The sequence below is a fragment of the Salvelinus alpinus genome, chromosome 4 (assembly GCF_045679555.1).
Source record: "Salvelinus alpinus chromosome 4, SLU_Salpinus.1, whole genome shotgun sequence".
In the NCBI taxonomy this organism is placed as follows: Eukaryota; Metazoa; Chordata; class Actinopteri; order Salmoniformes; family Salmonidae; genus Salvelinus; species Salvelinus alpinus.
The window spans coordinates 93,488,872-93,510,005 of NC_092089.1; the positions used below are offsets into that span (position 1 = coordinate 93,488,872).

The 21,134-nt window shown below is 47.4% G+C and overlaps 1 protein-coding gene across 23 annotated transcripts in view; it reads right to left on the reverse strand.

The window, feature by feature from the left end:
- LOC139574679 (ankyrin repeat and KH domain-containing protein 1-like) overlaps window positions 1-21,134 on the reverse strand; it is a 68,675-nt gene that overhangs the window by 26,763 nt on the left and 20,778 nt on the right. For 19 of the 23 annotated variants that reach the window (XR_011674814.1, XM_071399460.1, XM_071399458.1 and 16 more), the window contains exons 3-5: window positions 6,012-6,168; window positions 3,318-3,480; window positions 209-356 (exon numbers count right to left, since the gene is read on the reverse strand). Coding sequence is in view for 22 of the 23 variants with exons in the window: in XM_071399460.1 (XP_071255561.1) it covers window positions 209-356; window positions 3,318-3,480; window positions 6,012-6,168 (468 nt within the window). In the remaining variant the exon portion in view is untranslated. The remainder of the gene's footprint in view (window positions 1-208; window positions 357-3,317; window positions 3,481-6,011; window positions 6,169-21,134) is intronic. The other 4 variants (XM_071399469.1, XM_071399467.1, XM_071399462.1 and 1 more) reach the window with 1 other exon arrangement.

The following is a 21,134-nucleotide window of genomic DNA, read 5'->3' on the forward strand; positions in this document are numbered from 1 at the left end:
TGTGTTACCTACAGAGAGAAAGAGACCATACGTCAGGGCTGTGTTACCTACAGAGGGAGAGTGACCGTACGTCAGGGCTGTGTTACCTACAGAGGGAGAGAGACATATTATCCAATCAGAAATCTAAACACTTTGGTTTGGACAAAAAAACGATGACAATAAATAACCACACACACAAGGCAGATGGAAAAGGAGTGTGTATTCGTACCGGTGGAGGACTGTGCGTTGGCGTCAGCCCCGTGGACCAGGAGCAGCTTGACGATGTCGACGTAACCGCCGCTCGCCGCCGCCATCAGGGGTGTGATGTCACCTTTAATCCCCCGGTCCTCCACGTTGGCATGCATGGCCAGCAGCACCTAACAACCAATCACAGCAGGGGTCGGGGATCAGAGGTCATATAATGTAAATGTATGATGTAGAGTGTTTGTGGGGGACTCAACCTCATCCTGACCTCACCCCCCAAAAAAGAGACACTTCACCAAAGTTACTAAAATGACTTAAAAAAAAAGGGCGATTACACATTTGTGCACGCACACACACTGCACTGTTCTCCCTCTCACACACACTGCACTGTTCTCTCTCACACACACACTGCACTGTTCTCTCTCACACACACACTGCACTGTTCTCTCTCACACACACACTGCACTGTTCTCTCTCACACACACACTGCACTGTTCTCCCTCTCACACACACTGCACTGTTCTCTCTCACAGACAAACTGCACTGTTCTCTCTCACACACACACTACACTGTTCTCTCACACACACACACACTACACTGTTCTCTCACACACACACTGCACTGTTCTCTCACACACACACTGCACTGTTCTCTCACACACACACTGCACTGTTCTCTCACACACACACTGCACTGTTCTCTCACACACACACTGCACTGTTCTCTCTATCACACACTGCACTGTTCTCTCTATCACACACTGCACTGTTCTCTCTATCACACACTGCACTGTTCTCTCTATCACACACTGCACTGTTCTCTCTATCACACACTGCACTGTTCTCTCTATCACACACTGCACTGTTCTCTCTCACACACACTGCACTGTTCTCTCTCACACACACTGCACTGTTCTCTCTCACACACACTGCACTGTTCTCTCTCACACACACTGCACTGTTCTCTCTCACACACACTGCACTGTTCTCTCTCACACACTGCACTGTTCTCTCTCACACACACTGCACTGTTCTCTCTCACACACACTGCACTGTTCTCTCTCACACACACACTGCACTGTTCTCTCTCACACACACACTGCACTGTTCTCTCTCACACACACACTGCACTGTTCTCTCTCACACACACACTGCACTGTTCTCTCTCACACACACACTGCACTGTTCTCTCTCACACACACTGCACTGTTCTCTCTCACACACACTGCACTGTTCTCTCTCACACACACTGCACTGTTCTCTCTCACACACACTGCACTGTTCTCTCTCACACACACACTGCACTGTTCTCTCTCACACACACACTGCACTGTTCTCTCTCACACACACACTGCACTGTTCTCTCACACACACACACTGCACTGTTCTCTCTCACACACATACACTGCACTGTTCTCTCTCACACACATACACTGCACTGTTCTCTCTCACACACACACACTGCACTATTCTCTCACACACACACACTGCACTGTTCTCTCTCACACACACACGCTGCACTGTTCTCTCTCACACACACACACTGCACTGTTCTCTCTCTCACACACACACACACTGCACTCTCTCACACTGCACTCTCTCACACACACACTGCACTGTTCTCTCTCACACACACACACTGCACTGTTCTCTCTCACACACACACTGCACTGTTCTCTCTCACACACACACTGCACTGTTCTCTCTCACACACACACTGCACTGTTCTCTCTCACACACACACTGCACTGTTCTCTCTCACACACACACTGCACTGTTCTCTCTCACACACACACTGCACTGTTCTCTCTCACAAACACACACACTGCACTGTTCTCTCACACAAACACACACACTGCACTGTTCTCTCACACAAACACACACACTGCACTGTTCTCTCACACACACACACACACTGCACTGTTCTCTCTCACACACATACACTGCACTGTTCTCTCTCACACACATACACTGCACTGTTCTCTCTCACACACACACACTGCACTGTTCTCTCTCACACACACACGCTGCACTGTTCTCTCTCACACACACACGCTGCACTGTTCTCTCTCCACACACACACACTGCACTGTTCTCTCTCTCACACACACACACACTGCACTCTCTCACACTGCACTCTCTCACACACACACACTGCACTGTTCTCTCTCACACACACACACTGCACTGTTCTCTCTCACACACACACTGCACTGTTCTCTCTCACACACACACTGCACTGTTCTCTCTCACACACACACTGCACTGTTCTCTCTCACACACACACTGCACTGTTCTCTCTCACACACACACTGCACTGTTCTCTCTCACACACACACTGCACTGTTCTCTCTCACACACACACTACACTGTTCTCTCTCACACACACACTACACTGTTCTCTCTCACACACACTACACTGTTCTCTCTCACACACACACGACACTGTTCTCTCTCACACACACACACGACACTGTTCTCTCTCACACACACACGACACTGTTCTCTCTCACACACACACGACACTGTTCTCTCTCACACACACACGACACTGTTCTCTCTCACACACGACACTGTTCTCTCTCACACACGACACTGTTCTCTCTCACACACTACACTGTTATCTCTCTCTCTCTCTCTCTCTCTCTCACACACAGCACTGTTCTCTCTCTCACACACACAGCACTGTTCTCTCTCTCTCTCTCTCTCACACACAGCACTGTTCTCTCTCTCACACACACTGCACTGTTCTCTCTCTCACACACACTGCACTGTTCTCTCTCTCTCACACACACAGCACTGTTCTCTCTCTCTCACACACACAGCACTGTTCTCTCTCTCTCTCACACACAGCACTGTTCTCTCTCACACACACACTGCACTGTTCTCTCACACACACACTGCACTGTTCTCTCTCACACACACACTGCACTGTTCTCTCTCACACACACACTGCACTGTTCTCTCTCACACACACACTGCACTGTTCTCTCTCACACACACACTGCACTGTTCTCTCTCACACACACACTGCACTGTTCTCTCTCACACACACACTGCACTGTTCTCTCTCACACACACTGCACTGTTCTCTCTCTCACACACACTGCACTGTTCTCTCTCACACACACACACCTGTGCGAGTTCATAGTATCCAGCAGAGCAGGCGAGGCAGAGAAGACTCTCTCCTTCCTCAGTGTGTTCGTTGACGCTCCGCCCCTCGTCTAGCAGCTTCCTCACGGCGTTCACGTCTCCGTCCGAACACGCCTCAGCTAGACTCCGGCTGAAAATAACCAGACTGCTACAATTACTGCCCCTGTGACAGCAGAACACACACACAGCCCTCACACACACCTCATAATCACACTTCTATTATTTTGAAAGAAAAACAACCAGACATATTGATCACAAAGGTAACACACTGACATATTGATCACAGAGGTAACACACTGACTGATTGACATATTGATCACAGAGGTAACACTGACTGATTGACATATTGATCAGAGGTAACACACTGACTGATTGACATATTGATCAGAGGTAACACACTGACTGATTGATTGACATATTGATCAGAGGTAACACACTGACTGATTGATCACAGACGTAACACACTGACTGATTGACATATTGATCACAGACGTAACACACTGACTGATTGATTGACATATTGATCACAGACGTAACACACTGACTGATTGATCACAGACGTAACACACTGACTGATTGAAATGCAGATACTGCTATATTCAGTGGGTGTCACATACTTGTCAGCCTGGCCAGCATTGAGTGTGTTTTGTGTATTGATAGATATATTGATGTTGCCTGTTTGATTCCCTCCGTAAGGCAATCAAACAGGCAAAACGTTAGTATAGAGACAAAGTAGAGTCGCAATTCAACGGCTCAGACATGTGGCAGGGTCTATAGACAATCACACACTTCAAAGAGGTCTGGGACGCGTTGCTCCCGGACAAGCTAAACATCTTCACCTGCTTTGAGGATAACAGTGCCCCCGAAGCGGCCCGCTACCAACAACTGTGGGCTCTCCTTCTCCATGGCCGACTTAAGATATTTAAACGTGTTAACCCTCACAAGGCTGCCGGCCCAGACGGCATCTCTAGCCGCGTCCTCAGAGCATGAGCAGTCCAGCTGGCTGGTGTGTTTATGGACATATTCAATCAATCCCTGTCTGCTGTTCCCACATGCTTCAAGATGGCCACCATTGTTCTTGTACCCAAGAAGGCTAAGGTAACTGAAGTAAATGACTATCGCCCCATAGCACTCACTTCTGTCATCATGAAGTGCTTTGAGAGACTAGTCATGGATCATATCACTTCCACCTTACCTGACACCCTAGACCCACTTCAGTTTGCATACAACCCCAACAGTTCCACAGAAGATGCAATTGCCATCACACTGCCCTATCCCATCTGGACAAGAGGAATACCTATGTAAGAATGCTGTTCATTGGCTATAGCTCAGCATTTAACACCATGGTACTCTCCAAGCTCATCATTAAGCTCAGACCCTGGGTCTGAACCCCGCCCTGTGCAACTGGGTCTTGGACTTCCTGACGGGCCGCCCCCAGGTGGTGAAGCTGATCCTCAACACAGGGGCTCCACAAGGGTGCGTTCTCAGCCCCCTCCTGTACTCCCTGTTCACCCATGACTGCGTGGCCATGCACGCCTCCAACTCAATCATCAAGTTTGCAGACGACACAACAGTAGTGGGCTTGATTACCAACAACGACGAGACAGCCTACAGGGAGGAGGCGAGAGCCCTCGGAATGTGGACGTCAGGAAACAGCAGCGGGAGCACCCCACTATCCACATCGAAGGGACAGCATTGGAGCAGGTGGAAAACTTCCAAGTTCCTCAGCGTAAACATCACTGACCAACTGAAATGTTCCACCCAAACAGACAGTGTGGGGTAGAAGGCGCAACAACGCCTCTTCAACCTCAGCAGGCTGATGAAATTTGGCTTGGCACCAAAAACCCTCAAACTTTTACAGATGCACAATTGACAGCATCCTGTCGGGCTGTATCACCACCTGGTACGGCAACTGCAGCGACTGCAACCACAACGCTCTCCAGAGGGTGGTGCGGTCTGCACAACGCATCCTCGGGGGCAAACTACCTGCCCTCCAGGACACCTACAGCACCCAATGTCACAGGAAGGCCAAAAAGATCCTCAAGGACAACAACCACCCGAGCCACTGCCTGTTCACGCCGCTATCATCCAGAAGGCGAGGTCAGTACAGGTGCATCAAAGCGGGGACCGAGAGACTGAAAAACAGCTTCTATCTCAAGGCCATCAGACTGTTAAATAGCCATCACGAGGTATGTGATGGCTATCTAACCCTGCACCTTAGAGGCTGCTGCCCTACATAAATAGACTTGAAATCACTGGTCACTTTAATAATGGAACACTAGTCACTTTAATAATGTTTACATGTTTTTGCTTTACTCATCTCATTGTATATAATGTATTCTATTCTACTGTATTTCAGTCAATGCCACGCCAACATTGCCCGTCCTAATATTTATATATTCTTTAATTCCATTCTTTTACTTAAGTTTGTGTGTAATGTCGTGAATTGCTAGATATTACTGCATTGTCGGAGCTAGAAACACAAGCATTTTGCTACACCCGCAATAACATCTGCTGAACATGTGTATTTGAGCAATAGACTGATTAGATTTACAGACTGGGATAGATACATACTTGTCGGCCTGGCCAGCGTTGAGTGTGTTCTCATGTATTGATAGATGTATTGATAGATGTATTGATAGATGTATTGATAGATGGACTGGGGTAGATACATACTTGTCTGCCTGGCCAGCGTTGAGTGTGTTCTCTGCTCTCATGCGCGTCAGGGCGGCAGCCGCCTCGTCCAGGGCACAGCTCACTGACGACGTCAGCCTCCGCAGCACCTCGGGATCTGCAAACGCTTTACCATCCGCAGTTGAAAGTTTACCAATGCCTTCCGGGTTAAAGGTCATCACAGGAAACACAGGCATGGGGGCAAAACCACACCAATGAAGCCAGGCAGGTGATCGTAGAGGCAAGTCCAGCCACAGCCAATCCAATGTTAGAAGAGGCATTCATAAAGAAACACAGAAAACACAAGCATGGGTTAGATCCAAGTCAGGAAAACTGATTTGACAAGCTTCACTGTCTTGGGTGTGTACACTGAGCGTACAAAACATTAGGAACACCTGCTCTTTCCATGACAGACTGACCAGGTGAAAGCTATGATGAAAGCTTATTGATGTCACTTGTTAAATCCACTTCAACCAGTGTAGATGAAGGGGAGGAGACCAGTTAAAGAAGAATAAGCCTGGAGACAATTGAGACATGGATTGTGTAACATACAGAGGGTGAAAGACAAAAGACTGAAGTGCCTTTGAACAGGGTATGGTAGTAGGTGCACCGGTTTGAGCGTATGGTCCACCACCCAAGTTGACAACTGTGGGAAGCATTGGAGGCAACATGGTCCAGCATCCCTGTGGAACGCTTTCGACACCTTGTAGAGCCCATGCCCCGACGAATTGAGCCTGTTCTGATGGCAAAAGGGGATTCAACTCAATATTAGGAAGGCGTTCCTAATGTTTTGTACTAGAGCTCGACCGATTGGCCGATTAATTAGGGCCGACATGAAGTTTCCATAACAAGCATTTTTAGATGCCGATTATGGCCGGTTATATTGCCATAATCGGAAACTGACCACCTGTTACGCGAGTGCAGCAAGGAGCCAAGGTAAGTTGCTTGCTAGCATTAAACGCATCTTATAAAAAACAATCAATCTTCACATAATCACTAGTTAACTACACATGGTTGATGATATTACTAGGTTAACTAGCTTGTCCTGCGTTGCATATAATCAATGTGGTGCCTGTTAATTTATCATCGAATCACAGCCTACTTCGCCAAACGGGTGATGATTTAACAAAATCACAATCGTTGCACGAATGTACCTAACCATAAACATCAATGCCTTTTCCCCCGTGTTTACGATGCTCTTATGTCAGGACTAACACTGCCTGAGCTTGATAAACCCCGACTTAGATGGGGAAAAGATCTGGGTATTGATCTTGATGAGGGTCTATGGAGTGACCTATGCAGGGATGGTGTTACTTCCACATTGAAGTCCAGATACAGACTGATCCAGTTTCATTTCCTCCATCAGCTCTATATCACCCCATCTAGACTGCAGTTCAACCCTGATATCTCCTCTCTATGTTTTAGATGTGGCTCAGATGAAGGAACATTCCACTTGGCAGTGTTCAAAACTACACGGTTTCTGGCAGGGGGCATGCGATACCTTATTCTCAATTCACGGGGTTGCATTCCCTTTAGACCCGGACGTCTGTCTACTGGGTAACTTTACTAATTCCAATCTTAGGCAAAGTCATACTTTAAAGCTAACAGAAATGTATTGCCTTGAAATGGAAATCGGATTCCTCCCTGCCAGTTGCAATGTGGCTATTGGAAGTTAATAGTTGTATCCCACTGGAGAAAATCACTTACTGCTTGAGGAATAAGTTAGACATATTTTACAGAATTTGGCAACCTTTTATATATATATCTCCCCCTCACATCGATATGGAGCATCTCCCCCCCACATCGATATGGGGCATCTCCCCTCACATCGATATGGAGCATCTCCCCCCACATCGATATGGAGCATCTCCCCTCACATCGATATGGAGCATCTCCCCTCACATCGATATGGAGCATCTCCCCTCACATCGATATGGAGCATCTCCCCCCCACATCGATATGGGGCATCTCCCCTCACATCGATATGGAGCATCTCCCCCCACATCGATATGGAGCATCTCCCCTCACATCGATATGGAGCATCTCCCCTCACATCGATATGGAGCATCTCCCCTCACATCGATATGGAGCATCTCCCCCCACATCGATATGGAGCATCTCCCCCCCACATCGATATGGAGCATCTCCCCCCCACATCGATATGGAGCATCTCCCCCCCACATCGATATGGAGCATCTCCCCCCCACATCGATATGGAGCATCTCCCCCCCACATCGATATGGAGCATCTCCCCCCCACATCGATATGGGGCATCTCCCCCCCACATCGATATGGGGCATCTCCCCCCCACATCGATATGGGGCATCTCCCCCCCACATCGATATGGGGCATCTCCCCCCACATCGATATGGGGCATCTCCCCCCACATCGATATGGGGCATCTCCCCTCACATCGATATGGGGCATCTCCCCCACCACATCGATATGGAGCATCTCCCCCCCACATCGATATGGAGCATCTCCCCCCCACATCGATATGGGGCATCTCCCCCCACATCGATATGGGGCATCTCCCCTCACATCGATATGGGGCATCTCCCCCACCACATCGATATGGAGCATCTCCCCTCACATCGATATGGAGCATCTCCCCCCACATCGATATGGAGCATCTCCCCCCACATCGATATGGAGCATCTCCCCCCCACATCGATATGGAGCATCTCCCCCCCACATCGATATGGAGCATCTCCCCCCACATCGATATGGAGCATCTCCCCCCCACATCGATATGGAGCATCTCCCCCCCACATCGATATGGGGCATCTCCCCCCACATCGATATGGGGCATCTCCCCTCACATCGATATGGAGCATCTCCCCCCCACATCGATATGGAGCATCTCCCCCCCACATCGATATGGAGCATCTCCCCCCCACATCGATATGGGGCATCTCCCCCCACATCGATATGGGGCATCTCCCCTCACATCGATATGGAGCATCTCCCCCCCACATCGATATGGAGCATCTCCCCCCCACATCGATATGGAGCATCTCCCCCCCACATCGATATGGAGCATCTCCCCCCCACATCGATATGGAGCATCTCCCCCCCACATCGATATGGAGCATCTCCCCCCCACATCGATATGGAGCATCTCCCCTCCACATCGATATGGAGCATCTCCCCCCCACATCGATATGGAGCATCTCCCCCCCACATCGATATGGAGCATCTCCCCCCCACATCGATATGGAGCATCTCCCCTCACATCGATATGGAGCATCTCCCCCCACATCGATATGGAGCATCTCCCCCCACATCGATATGGAGCATCTCCCCCCACATCGATATGGAGCATCTCCCCTCACATCGATATGGAGCATCTCCCCTCACATCGATATGGAGCATCTCCCCTCACATCGATATGGAGCATCTCCCCCCCCACATCGATATGGAGCATCTCCCCCCCACATCGATATGGAGCATCTCCCCTCACATCGATATGGAGCATCTCCCCTCACATCGATATGGAGCATCTCCCCCCCACATCGATATGGAGCATCTCCCCCCCACATCGATATGGAGCATCTCCCCCCACATCGATATGGGGCATCACATCGATATGGGGCATCTCCCCCACCACATCGATATGGGGCATCTCCCCCACCACATCGATATGGAGCATCTCCCCCCCACATCGATATGGAGCATCTCCCCCCCACATCGATATGGAGCATCTCCCCTCACATCGATATGGAGCATCTCCCCTCACATCGATATGGAGCATCTCCCCTCACATCGATATGGAGCATCTCCCCTCACATCGATATGGAGCATCTCCCCCCCACATCGATATGGAGCATCTCCCCCCCACATCGATATGGAGCATCCCACATCACATCGATATGGAGCATCTCCCCTCACATCGATATGGAGCATCTCCCCCCACATCGATATGGAGCATCTCCCCTCACATCGATATGGAGCATCTCCCCCCACATCGATATGGAGCATCTCCCCCCACATCGATATGGAGCATCTCCCCCCACATCGATATGGAGCATCTCCCCCCACATCGATATGGAGCATCTCCCCTCACATCGATATGGAGCATCTCCCCCCCACATCGATATGGAGCATCTCCCATCACATCGATATGGAGCATCTTCCCCCAAAATCGATATGGAGCATCTCCCCCCCACATCGATATGGAGCATCTCCCCCCACATCGATATGGGGCATCTCCCCTCACATCGATATGGGGCATCTCCCCTCACATCGATATGGGGCATCTCCCCTCACATCGATATGGGGCATCTCCCCCACCACATCGATATGGAGCATCTCCCCCCCACATCGATATGGAGCATCTCCCCCCCACATCGATATGGAGCATCTCCCCTCACATCGATATGGAGCATCTCCCCTCACATCGATATGGAGCATCTCCCCTCACATCGATATGGCGCATCTCCCCTCACATCGATATGGAGCATCCCACATCGATATGGAGCATCTCCCCTCACATCGATATGGAGCATCTCCCCTCACATCGATATGGAGCATCTCCCCTCACATCGATATGGAGCATCTCCCCTCACATCGATATGGAGCATCTCCCCTCACATCGATATGGAGCATCTCCCCTCACATCGATATGGAGCATCTCCCCCCACATCGATATGGAGCATCTCCCCCCACATCGATATGGAGCATCTCCCCTCACATCGATATGGAGCATCTCCCCTCACATCGATATGGAGCATCTCCCCCCCACATCGATATGGAGCATCTCCCATCACATCGATATGGAGCATCTCCCCCCCACATCGATATGGGGCATCTCCCCCCCACATCGATATGGGGCATCTCCCCCCCACATTGATATGGGGCATCTCCCATCACATCGATATGGAGCATCTCCCCCCCACATCGATATGGGGCATCTCCCCCCCACATCGATATGGAGCATCTCCCCCCCACATCGATATGGAGCATCTCCCCCCACATCGATATGGAGCATCTCCCCCCACATCGATATGGAGCATCTCCCCCCACATCGATATGGAGCATCTCCCCCCACATCGATATGGAGCATCTCCCCCCACATCGATATGGAGCATCTCCCCCCACATCGATATGGAGCATCTCCCCCCACATCGATATGGAGCATCTCCCCCTCACATCGATATGGAGCATCCCACATCACATCGATATGGAGCATCTCCCCCCACATCGATATGGAGCATCTCCCCCCACATCGATATGGAGCATCTCCCCCCACATCGATATGGAGCATCTCCCCCCACATCGATATGGAGCATCTCCCCCCCACATCGATATGGGGCATCTCCCCCCCACATCGATATGGGGCATCTCCCCCCCACATCGATATGGGGCATCTCCCCCCCACATCGATATGGAGCATCTCCTCTCACATCACATCGATATGGAGCATCTCCTCTCACATCACATCGATATGGAGCATCTCCCCTCACATCACATCGATATGGAGCATCTCCCCTCACATCACATCGATATGGAGCATCTCCCCTCACATCACATCGATATGGAGCATCTCCCCTCACATCACATCGATATGGAGCATCTCCCCTCACATTGATTGAATCTCTATATAATCCTTATATAATGTTTCACACGTAATGTATAATATGTAGCTTAAGGCAGGTGACCATATGATCCAATGCCTCATTTTTTAAATGTTTCATTATTTTATTATGACTTTTATATATACAATTATTATTTTACACGGTTAACTACAGTCTGTTACTGTCACTGTCATATTATTGTCTAATATCTTTTCATTTTGAATGTTCTTAATTGGAAAATGAACAAAATTTAATATTTAAAAAAAAACATCAATGCTTTTCTTAAAATCAATACACAGAACTATATTTTTTGTCTGCATAGTTAGTTTAAATAAATTCATGTTAGCAGGCAATATTAACTAGGGAAATTGTGTCACTTCTCTTGCGTTCATTGCACGCAGAGTCAGGGTTTATGCAACAGTTTGCGCCGGCTGGCTCGTTGCGAAATAATTTGCCAGAATTTAACATAATTATGACATAACATTGGAGGTTGTGCAATGTAACAGGAATATTTAGACTTATGGATGCCACCCGTTAGATAAAATACAGAACGGGTCCATATTTCACTGAAAGAATAAATGTTTTCGAAATTATAGTTTCTGGATTTGACCATATTAATGACCAAAGGCTCGTAATTCTGTGTTTATTATATTATAATTAAGTCTATGAATTGATATTTGATAGAGCAGTCTGACTGAGCGGTGGTAGGCAGCAGCAGGCTCGTAAGCGTTCATTCAAACTTTACTGCGTTTGCCAGCAGCACTTCGCAATGCTTGAAACACAGCGCTGTTTATGACTTCAAGCCTATCAACTCCTGAGATTAGGCTGGTAATACTAAAATGCCTATTAGAACATCCAATAGTCAAAGGTATATGAAAAACAAATGGTATTGAGAGAAATAGTCGACGCGTCATAATTCCTATAATAACTACAACCTAAAACTTCTTACCTGGGAAATTTGAAGACTCATGTTAAAAGGAACCACCAGCTTTCATATGTTCTCATGTTCTGAGCAAGGAACGTAAACGTTAGCTTTTTTTACATGGCACATAGTGCACTTCTACTATCTTCTCCAACACTGAGTGTTTTTGGATTATTTAAACCAAATTGAACATGTTTCATTATATATTTGAGACTAAATAGATGGTATTTATGTATTATATTAAGTTAAATAAAAATGTTCATTCAGTATTGTTGTAATTGTCATCATTACAAATATATATCAATAACTAAATAAATAGGCTTATTAAATCGGTATCGGCTTTTTTTGGTCCTCCAATAAATTGGTATTGGTATCGGCGTTGACAAATCCTACTCGGTCGACCTCTATTTTGTACAGTGTGTGTGTACATGTTAAAAAGGTCTTCACACGAAGAGCAGCTCCACCTTTCCCTCTGAGAGGAGGAAATGTAGACATATTGCCTACACCGACTGACCCAGTCCTCACAGATCTAACCCCAGTGCCTGGGGTCTAGACTAGTCTAAGCTAGGAGTTAGGGCCTAGACTAGTCTAAGATAGCACCCTAACCCCTATCTAAAGGGCTAGGGGGCCAGCTAGCATCTAGGGGGCCAGCTAGCGTCTAGGGGGCAACTCCAGTCCTCGAGGGCCTGATTGGTGGCACCTTTTCTCTCTCTCTCTAGCAAACACAGCTGATTAATCACATTGCATTCTAAACTGAAGATCATGATTAGGTGATTATTGGGGTCAGGTGTGTTAGCTGGGGCAAATACTGTGACACCAATCAGGCCCTCAAGGACTGGAATTACCCACCCCTGGTCTAGGGGGCTAGCTAGTGTCTAGGGGGCTAGCTAGTGGTGACTTATAGATGGGGCCTACAGGGTGGCAGGGAGTGAGAGGACCGAGACGCAGGGAAGGAGAGGACCGAGACGCAGGGAACAGGAAAATACAGACTGCTTGTTCTGTTAACCTAGACTGAATGACCTATTTCACAAGGAGCAAGACCCACTTCCCATCCAGGGAGGCCACCCAAGCAAAAATACTGTGTGTGCGTTGACACCAGAGATGTGGGAGAAAGTGAGCTAGAATGATCCCAGCTCTCGCCCTGATGTTTGCCTCTAACCTACATTAGTGGAAGTAGAAGTTTCAAGTTGTAGTTGCCACATGCACAAGTACAGTGAAATGGTTAACTTGCAAGCCCTACACAACAGTGAAGTAAAGATGAAATCACACACACACAAGCAAAGCAGGAGTTCACAAGACACAGCCATACAGAATGGAACCATCTTTGCAACAGAACAGTTTAGAAGTAAAACTGTGTGTTAGTGGGTGGATCCTGCCAGTCAGTGTACCCTCTGCTCTGCCTGTGTGACTGAGTCAAACCTTAGCCTACACCTGGCTGTCAGAAGGATTTCACAACGTTGCCCCAGGCGGGCAGGCAGGCCAAGGGAAGTAGTGGAGGGCTGAGGTCTAGGGGGTTGATGGTTGTATTTCCTGTCTAAACAATGTCACATGGGCTTTTGACAACAAGCAGTATTAAGAGGCTGTTGAAATTCATCTGGCTAAAGCCTTCTGTTAACTAGTGCATCTTGCTCAACACAGTCAGCGACCTGGGTTCAGAGGATTGAAAACCACTCACAACATGCCTTCTCTGACCTTACCAACACCAACAGAACTACCTCAACCTGCCTGCCCTCCTAACATTCTCATCCTGAATGGGTCAGAGCTAGTGTCGACTAGGGCTGTCCATGACACCCCAAAAAATATTGGTCGACCGAGAGTCGTTTGTTCTTTCAAACAACTGATCGGACAACATTTTCTAATTTGTATTTTTCCATATATAGACATCCTATGCATTTTAATAAAATCAACTATATGCACTGAGCGTGTCTGATGCTTTAAGCACACTTTCTGATTAAATCATTAAGAGACAAAAATGACTAGAGGGAGTCCGACCGCAATTGATTTGATTGTGCGGGGCCGTGATAAATAAATCACATCAATATCATCACATCAATAAATTGGTTATAAACTCAGAACACATGACAGCAAAATGGATGCAGAGGATGTGACAAATAAACCTCAAAATGGGGGAATGTTTACTGGTTGCTCGGGAGGTAACGGGGAAGTTGGAGGTGTGGAATAACTGACTAGTTGTAGAAAATAGTGGAGATGAAGAAAAAGGAGAAAGCACTAGATGTATATTATGTTGCCAAACAGCTGCTGTTAGATTATCACTTCTCTGACCGTTTGGAACAACGGAAACACTCAAATTATAAGCATACCAGAGTGTTGTAACATTTTAAATATATATTTTTTAAAGCCTTTGTGTAAAATAGACTAAAACCAGACGTATACATTCGTGAATGCCATTTCTAAAATGGAACGGTTTATTTGTTTACGCTAATTATTCAAGGGCTGCTTTGTTATTTTATAACTAAAATGCTTGATTGCATTTCAAATCATGACTCGTATGTTGTATGATGACATGAATGAATGGTTGATACAATACCTTAGCTTACATAAGTATTTACATATGCAGTGCCTAAGGGAAGAATTCAGACCAAGACTTTCTCCACATTTTGTTATGTTACAGCCTTATTCTAAAATGTATTAAATAGTTTAAGCACCCGGGATGCAGGGAGAGAGGAGAGAGGGGCTGTGTGCTGGGTCATATGTTCACCATGCAGGGAGAGAGAGGCTGTGTGTTGGGTCATATGTTCACCATGCAGGGAGAGAGAGGAGAGAGAGGCTGTGTGTTGGGTCATATGTTCACCATGCAGGGAGAGAGGAGAGAGGGGCTGTGTGTTGGGTCATATGTTCACCATGCAGGGAGAGAGGAGAGAGAGGCTGTGTGTTGGGTCATATGTTCACCATGCAGGGTGAGAGAGGAGAGAGGGGCTCTGTGTTGGGTCATATGTTCACCATGCAGGGAGAGAGAGGAGAGAGGGGCTGTGTGTTGGGTCATATGTTCACCATGCAGGGAGAGAGAGGCTGTGTGTTGGGTCATATGTTCACCATGCAGGGAGAGGGGAGAGAGAGGCTGTGTGTTGGGTCATATGTTCACCATGCAGGGAGAGAGAGGAGAGAGGGGCTGTGTGTTGGGTCATATGTTCACCATGCAGGGAGAGAGAGGAGAGAGGGGATGTGTATTGGGTCATATGTTCACCATGCAGGGTGAGAGGAGAGAGGGGCTGTGTGTTGGGTCATATGTTCACCATGCAGGGAGAGAGGAGAGAGGGGCTGTGTGTTGGGTCATATGTTCACCATGCAGGGAGAGAGAGGAGAGACTGTGTGTTGGGTCATATGTTCACCATGCAGGGAGAGAGAGGAGAGAGAGGCTGTGTGTTGGGTCATATGTTCACAATGCAGGGAGAGAGAGGAGAGAGAGTCTGTGTGTTGGGTCATATGTTCACAATGCAGGGAGAGAGAGGAGAGAGGGGCTGTGTGCTGGGTCATATGTTCACCATGCAGGGAGAGAGGAGAGACTGTGTTGGGTCATATGTTCACCATGCAGGGAGAGAGAGGAGAGAGAGGCTGTGTGTTGGGTCATATGTTCACAATGCAGGGAGAGAGAGGAGAGAGGGGCTGTGTGCTGGGTCATATGTTCACCATGCAGGGAGAGAGAGGAGAGAGAGGCTGTGTGTTGGGTCATATGTTCACCATGCAGGGAGAGAGAGGAGAGAGAGGCTGTGTGTTGGGTCATATGTTCACAATGCAGGGAGAGAGAGGAGAGAGGGGCTGTGTGTTGGGTCATATGTTCACCATGCAGGGAGAGAGGAGAGAGGGGCTGTGTGTTGGGTCATATGTTCACCATGCAGGGAGAGAGAGGAGAGAGGGGCTGTGTGTTGGGTCATATGTTCATCATGCAGGGAGAGAGAGGAGAGGCTGTGTGTTGGGTCATATGTTCACCATGCAGGGTGAGAGAGGAGAGAGGGGCTGTGTGTTGGGTCATATGTTCACCATGCAGGGAGAGAGAGGAGAGAGAGTCTGTGTGTTGGGTCATATGTTCACCATGCAGGGAGAGAGAGGAGAGAGGCTGTGTGTTGGGTCATATGTCCACCATGCAGGGAGAGAGAGGAGAGAGGCTGTGTGTTGGGTCATATGTTCACCATGCAGGGAGAGAGAGGAGAGAGGCTGTGTGTTGGGTCATATGTTCACCATGCAGGGAGAGAGAGGAGAGAGAGTCTGTGTGTTGGGTCATATGTTCACCATGCAGGGAGAGAGAGGAGAGAGAGGCTGTGTGTTGGGTCATATGTGAGTGCGTTACAGTATTAAGACTAAACAGGAAGTACTCTAAAGCCTTCAGCTCCATGGTGGTTATAGGAGGCTGCTATACTAAGCCTACTAATGATAATTACATGACTTATCATAATGATGACCTGACCTGTTCCAGTTTCAACTGTTCTGCCTGCGGCTATGGAACCCTGACCTGTCCCAGACCTGCTGTTTTCAACTCTAGAGACCGCAGGAGCGGTAGAGATACTCTTAATGATCGGCTATGAAAAGCCAACTGACATTTACTCCTGATTATTATTTGACCATGCTGGTCATTTATGAACATTTGAACATCTTGGCCATGTTCTGTTATAATCTCCACCCGGCACAGCCAGAAGAGGACTGGCCACCCCTCATAGCCTGGTTCCTCTCTAGGTTTCTTCCAGGTTTTGGTCTTTCTAGGGAGTTTTTCCTAGCCACCGTGCTTCTACACCTGCATTGCTTGCTGTTTGGGGTTTTAGGCTGGGTTTCTGTACAGCACTTCGAGATATTAGCTGATGTACGAAGGGCTATATAAAATAAACTTGATTTGATGATCATAGCAATAAGGAGATGGAGGGTTATTTTTACAAATAGAATTTGACAATCTGGAAGTGTAAACAGTAAATAAATGATAAATTATACCCGAGAGGCTGTTCCAGTGGAACAAAAACATGTACATCCCCAAATATTAAAAACAACTGACTTGGTAAAACAAAAATATCCAACATGTTGTAGTTGGTGCTCACTGAATCAGTACTCTATTAAACAAACACTCAAACTGGCAACAGAAGCAGGATTTGTCTTATTTCTGTAGATATATATGGAATATTTATAAAGCCAGGCACATTTAACAGTTAGGCTATTGATTATAGACTTCCCTTTAAGTTGGTTTCCTCTCTCCTCACTTAAGTCACGGGCTGTTTTCTCCTCATTCTGCTGCTGCCTCCACAGCAGTTCTCTACACCAATATGCTGCTTAACTTTGCACATAGCCACATGGTCTAGGAAAAGACACCATTTCAACAGTGCACTGATGCGTTTCAGAACTGTGGACAGCGACCTCTATCCAACGCGGGAGGAAGTGCATCAGTTGTAAGGCAATATTTGTATTAGTGTGGCACCCTTGTGCCTACGTAATATAACCATATACAATTTCAGTAGCACATAACTTAGTGATGGACTGTACCATTCCCACAGCCTCCACAACGGATTAGTCCACTCAGACAGGTAAGACACAATGATTATTATTATTTATTTTTTTGCAGCTGCTCAACAAAATAAATCTTGGTCGACTAAACAGCCCATCCAACCAAACAATCAACCAGTCGACTAAATGGGCTCAGCATTAATGTCGACACCTATAAATATCCTGGTATACAGCTGTACTGGTCACTGTCATTCCATACCCACCTCCAGGGTAGTTACATCCACCCACCCTGCCAAGCACAGCCTTGGAACAATGAACATACTGCCAATCCTGGACAAGGGCAATGTGGTTTAAAGGCCCCAAAACCTCCCTCAAACTAGATGTACTTTACCACACTGCCATCCGCTTTGTTACCTGTGCCCCCTTCAACACTTATCACTGTGACCTTTACAGCCTGTGACCTTTACAGCCTGGTCAACTGGCTCTGTTTACATACGCGACACTAGACCCCTGTACCTCAGCATCTCCCCTAGCAACAGCAACCTGCTCTCTGCTAGATGTAGAGCTGGTTATTCCTGTCAGTCATGACAGTGTTCTGCCGCCAACGACTGGAATGAGCTGCAAAAGACCATCAAAACTTTACACATTCATCCCACCACACTCCTTCAAAACATATTACCTGATCAATATACACCTGCTGATCATTCATCCCACCACACTCCTTCAAAACCTATTACCTGATCAATTTACACCAGCTGATCATTCAGTCTGACACCACTCCTTCAAAACCTATTACCTGATCAATATACACCTGCTGATCATTCATCCCACCACACTCCTTCAAAACCTATTACCTGATCAATTTACACCAGCTGATCATTCAGTCTGACACCACTCCTTCAAAACCTATTACCTGATCAATATACACCTGCTGATCATTCATCCCACCACACTCCTTCAAAACATATTACCTGATCAATATACACCTGCTGATCATTCAGTCTGACACCACTCCTTCAAAACATATTACCTGGTCAATATACACCTGCTGATCATTCAGTCTGACACCACTCCTTCAAAAACATTACTTGATCTGCTGACTGATCATCATACACCTGCTGATCATTCAGTCTGATGTGTTTTCATTTTTGCTGCCTGTTGTGGTATTTCTGCTCTAATCCATTGTTAATGTTTCTCGTTAGGGCGGCAGCTAGCCTAGCGTGGTACAAGGCCATTAGGCTACGTCATTTTAGTCATTATATGCAGAATAATTAACAGCAAGTGTTGGGTGTTGCGCAATAGTCTATCCGACACAATTGCGCACAGCAGACTTGGTGTCCAATCCGAGGCACAAAGACATGAACACGTCACCTTGATGCTTTCTCTTGAATCTAACGAGACCCTGCTGTAAATCAAGCAGACAAGACGATCAACCTCAAATAGCTAGAGATATTCCATCCAACGTGGTTCCAGGCACAACCGTCTTCACCAACTTAAGGAACGAGACACCATAATATTCTGGACATTACTCCAGCACCTGGGCTGTTTGGGCATGGCATGTGCCATCACAACAGCTGCTCCTCACTTGACTGTCACTTGGAAAATCCCTTCCTGGATCAGATGTATGAAAATATCAGAGTAACTCAAATCAGACGGACACCAAATGCGCATCCAACAAGTACTTTGCATAATTATTGAAGAACCACATTAATGAGAGTATCGATCAAGATGTGACTTTCGGTTAGAAGCATCAGATGTTTTACCACCCACCAGGTGAATCCGGCAGTATGAATGTTTTACCACCCACCAGGTGAATCCGGCAGTATGAATGTTTTACCACCCACCAGGTGAATCCGGCAGTATGAATGTTTTACCACCCACCAGGTGAATCCGGCAGTATGAATGTTTTACCACCCACCAGGTGAATCCGGCAGTATGAATGTTTTACCACCCACCAGGTGAATCCGGCAGTATGAATATTTTACCACCCACCAGGTGAATCCGGCAGTATGAATGTTTTACCACCCACCAGGTGAATCCGGCAGTATTAATGTTTTACCACCCACCAGGTGAATCCGGCAGTATGAATATTTTACCACCCACCAGGTGAATCCGGCAGTATGAATGTTTTACCACCCACCAGGTGAATCCGGCAGTATTAATGTTTTACCACCCACCAGGTGAATCCGGCAGTATGAATGTTTTACCACCCACCAGGTGAATCCGGCAGTATGAATGTTTTACCACCCACCAGGTGAATCCGGCAGTATGAATGTTTTACCACCCACCAGGTGAATCCGGCAGTATGAATGTTTTACCACCCACCAGGTGAATCCGGCAGTATTAATGTTTTACCACCCACCAGGTGAATCCGGCAGTATTAATGTTTTACCACCCACCAGGTGAATCCGGCAGTATTACTGTTTTACCACCCACCAGGTGAATCCAGCAGTATTACTGTTTTACCACCCACCAGGTGAATCCAGCAGTATGAATATTTTACCACCCACCAGGTGAATCCGGCAGTATGAATGTTTTACCACCCACCAGGTGAATCCGGCAGTATGAATGTTTTACCACCCACCAGGTGAATCCGGCAGTATGAATGTTTTACCACCCACCAGGTGAATCCGGCAGTATGAATGTTTTACCACCCACCAGGTGAATCCGGCAGTATGAATGTTTTACCACCCACCAGGTGAATCCGGCAGTATGAATGTTTTACCACCCACCAGGTGAATCCGGCAGTATGAATGTTTTACCACCCACCAGGTGAATCCGGCAGTATGAATGTTTTACCACCCACCAGGTGAATCCGGCAGTATGAATGTTTTACCACCCACCAGGTGAATCCGGCAGTATGAATGTTTTACCACCCACCAGGTGAATCCGGCAGTATGAATGTTTTACCACCCACCAGGTGAATCCGGCAGTATTAATGTTTTACCACCCACCAGGTGAATCCGGCAGTATTAATGTTTTACCACCCACCAGGTGAATCCGGCAGTATTAATGTTTTACCACCCACCAGGTGAATCCGGCAGTATTAATGTTTTACCACCCACCAGGTGAATCCGGCAGTATTAATGTTTTACCACCCACCAGGTGAATCCAGCAGTATTAATGTTTTACCACCCACCAGGTGAATCCGGCAGTATTAATGTTTTACCACCCACCAGGTGAATC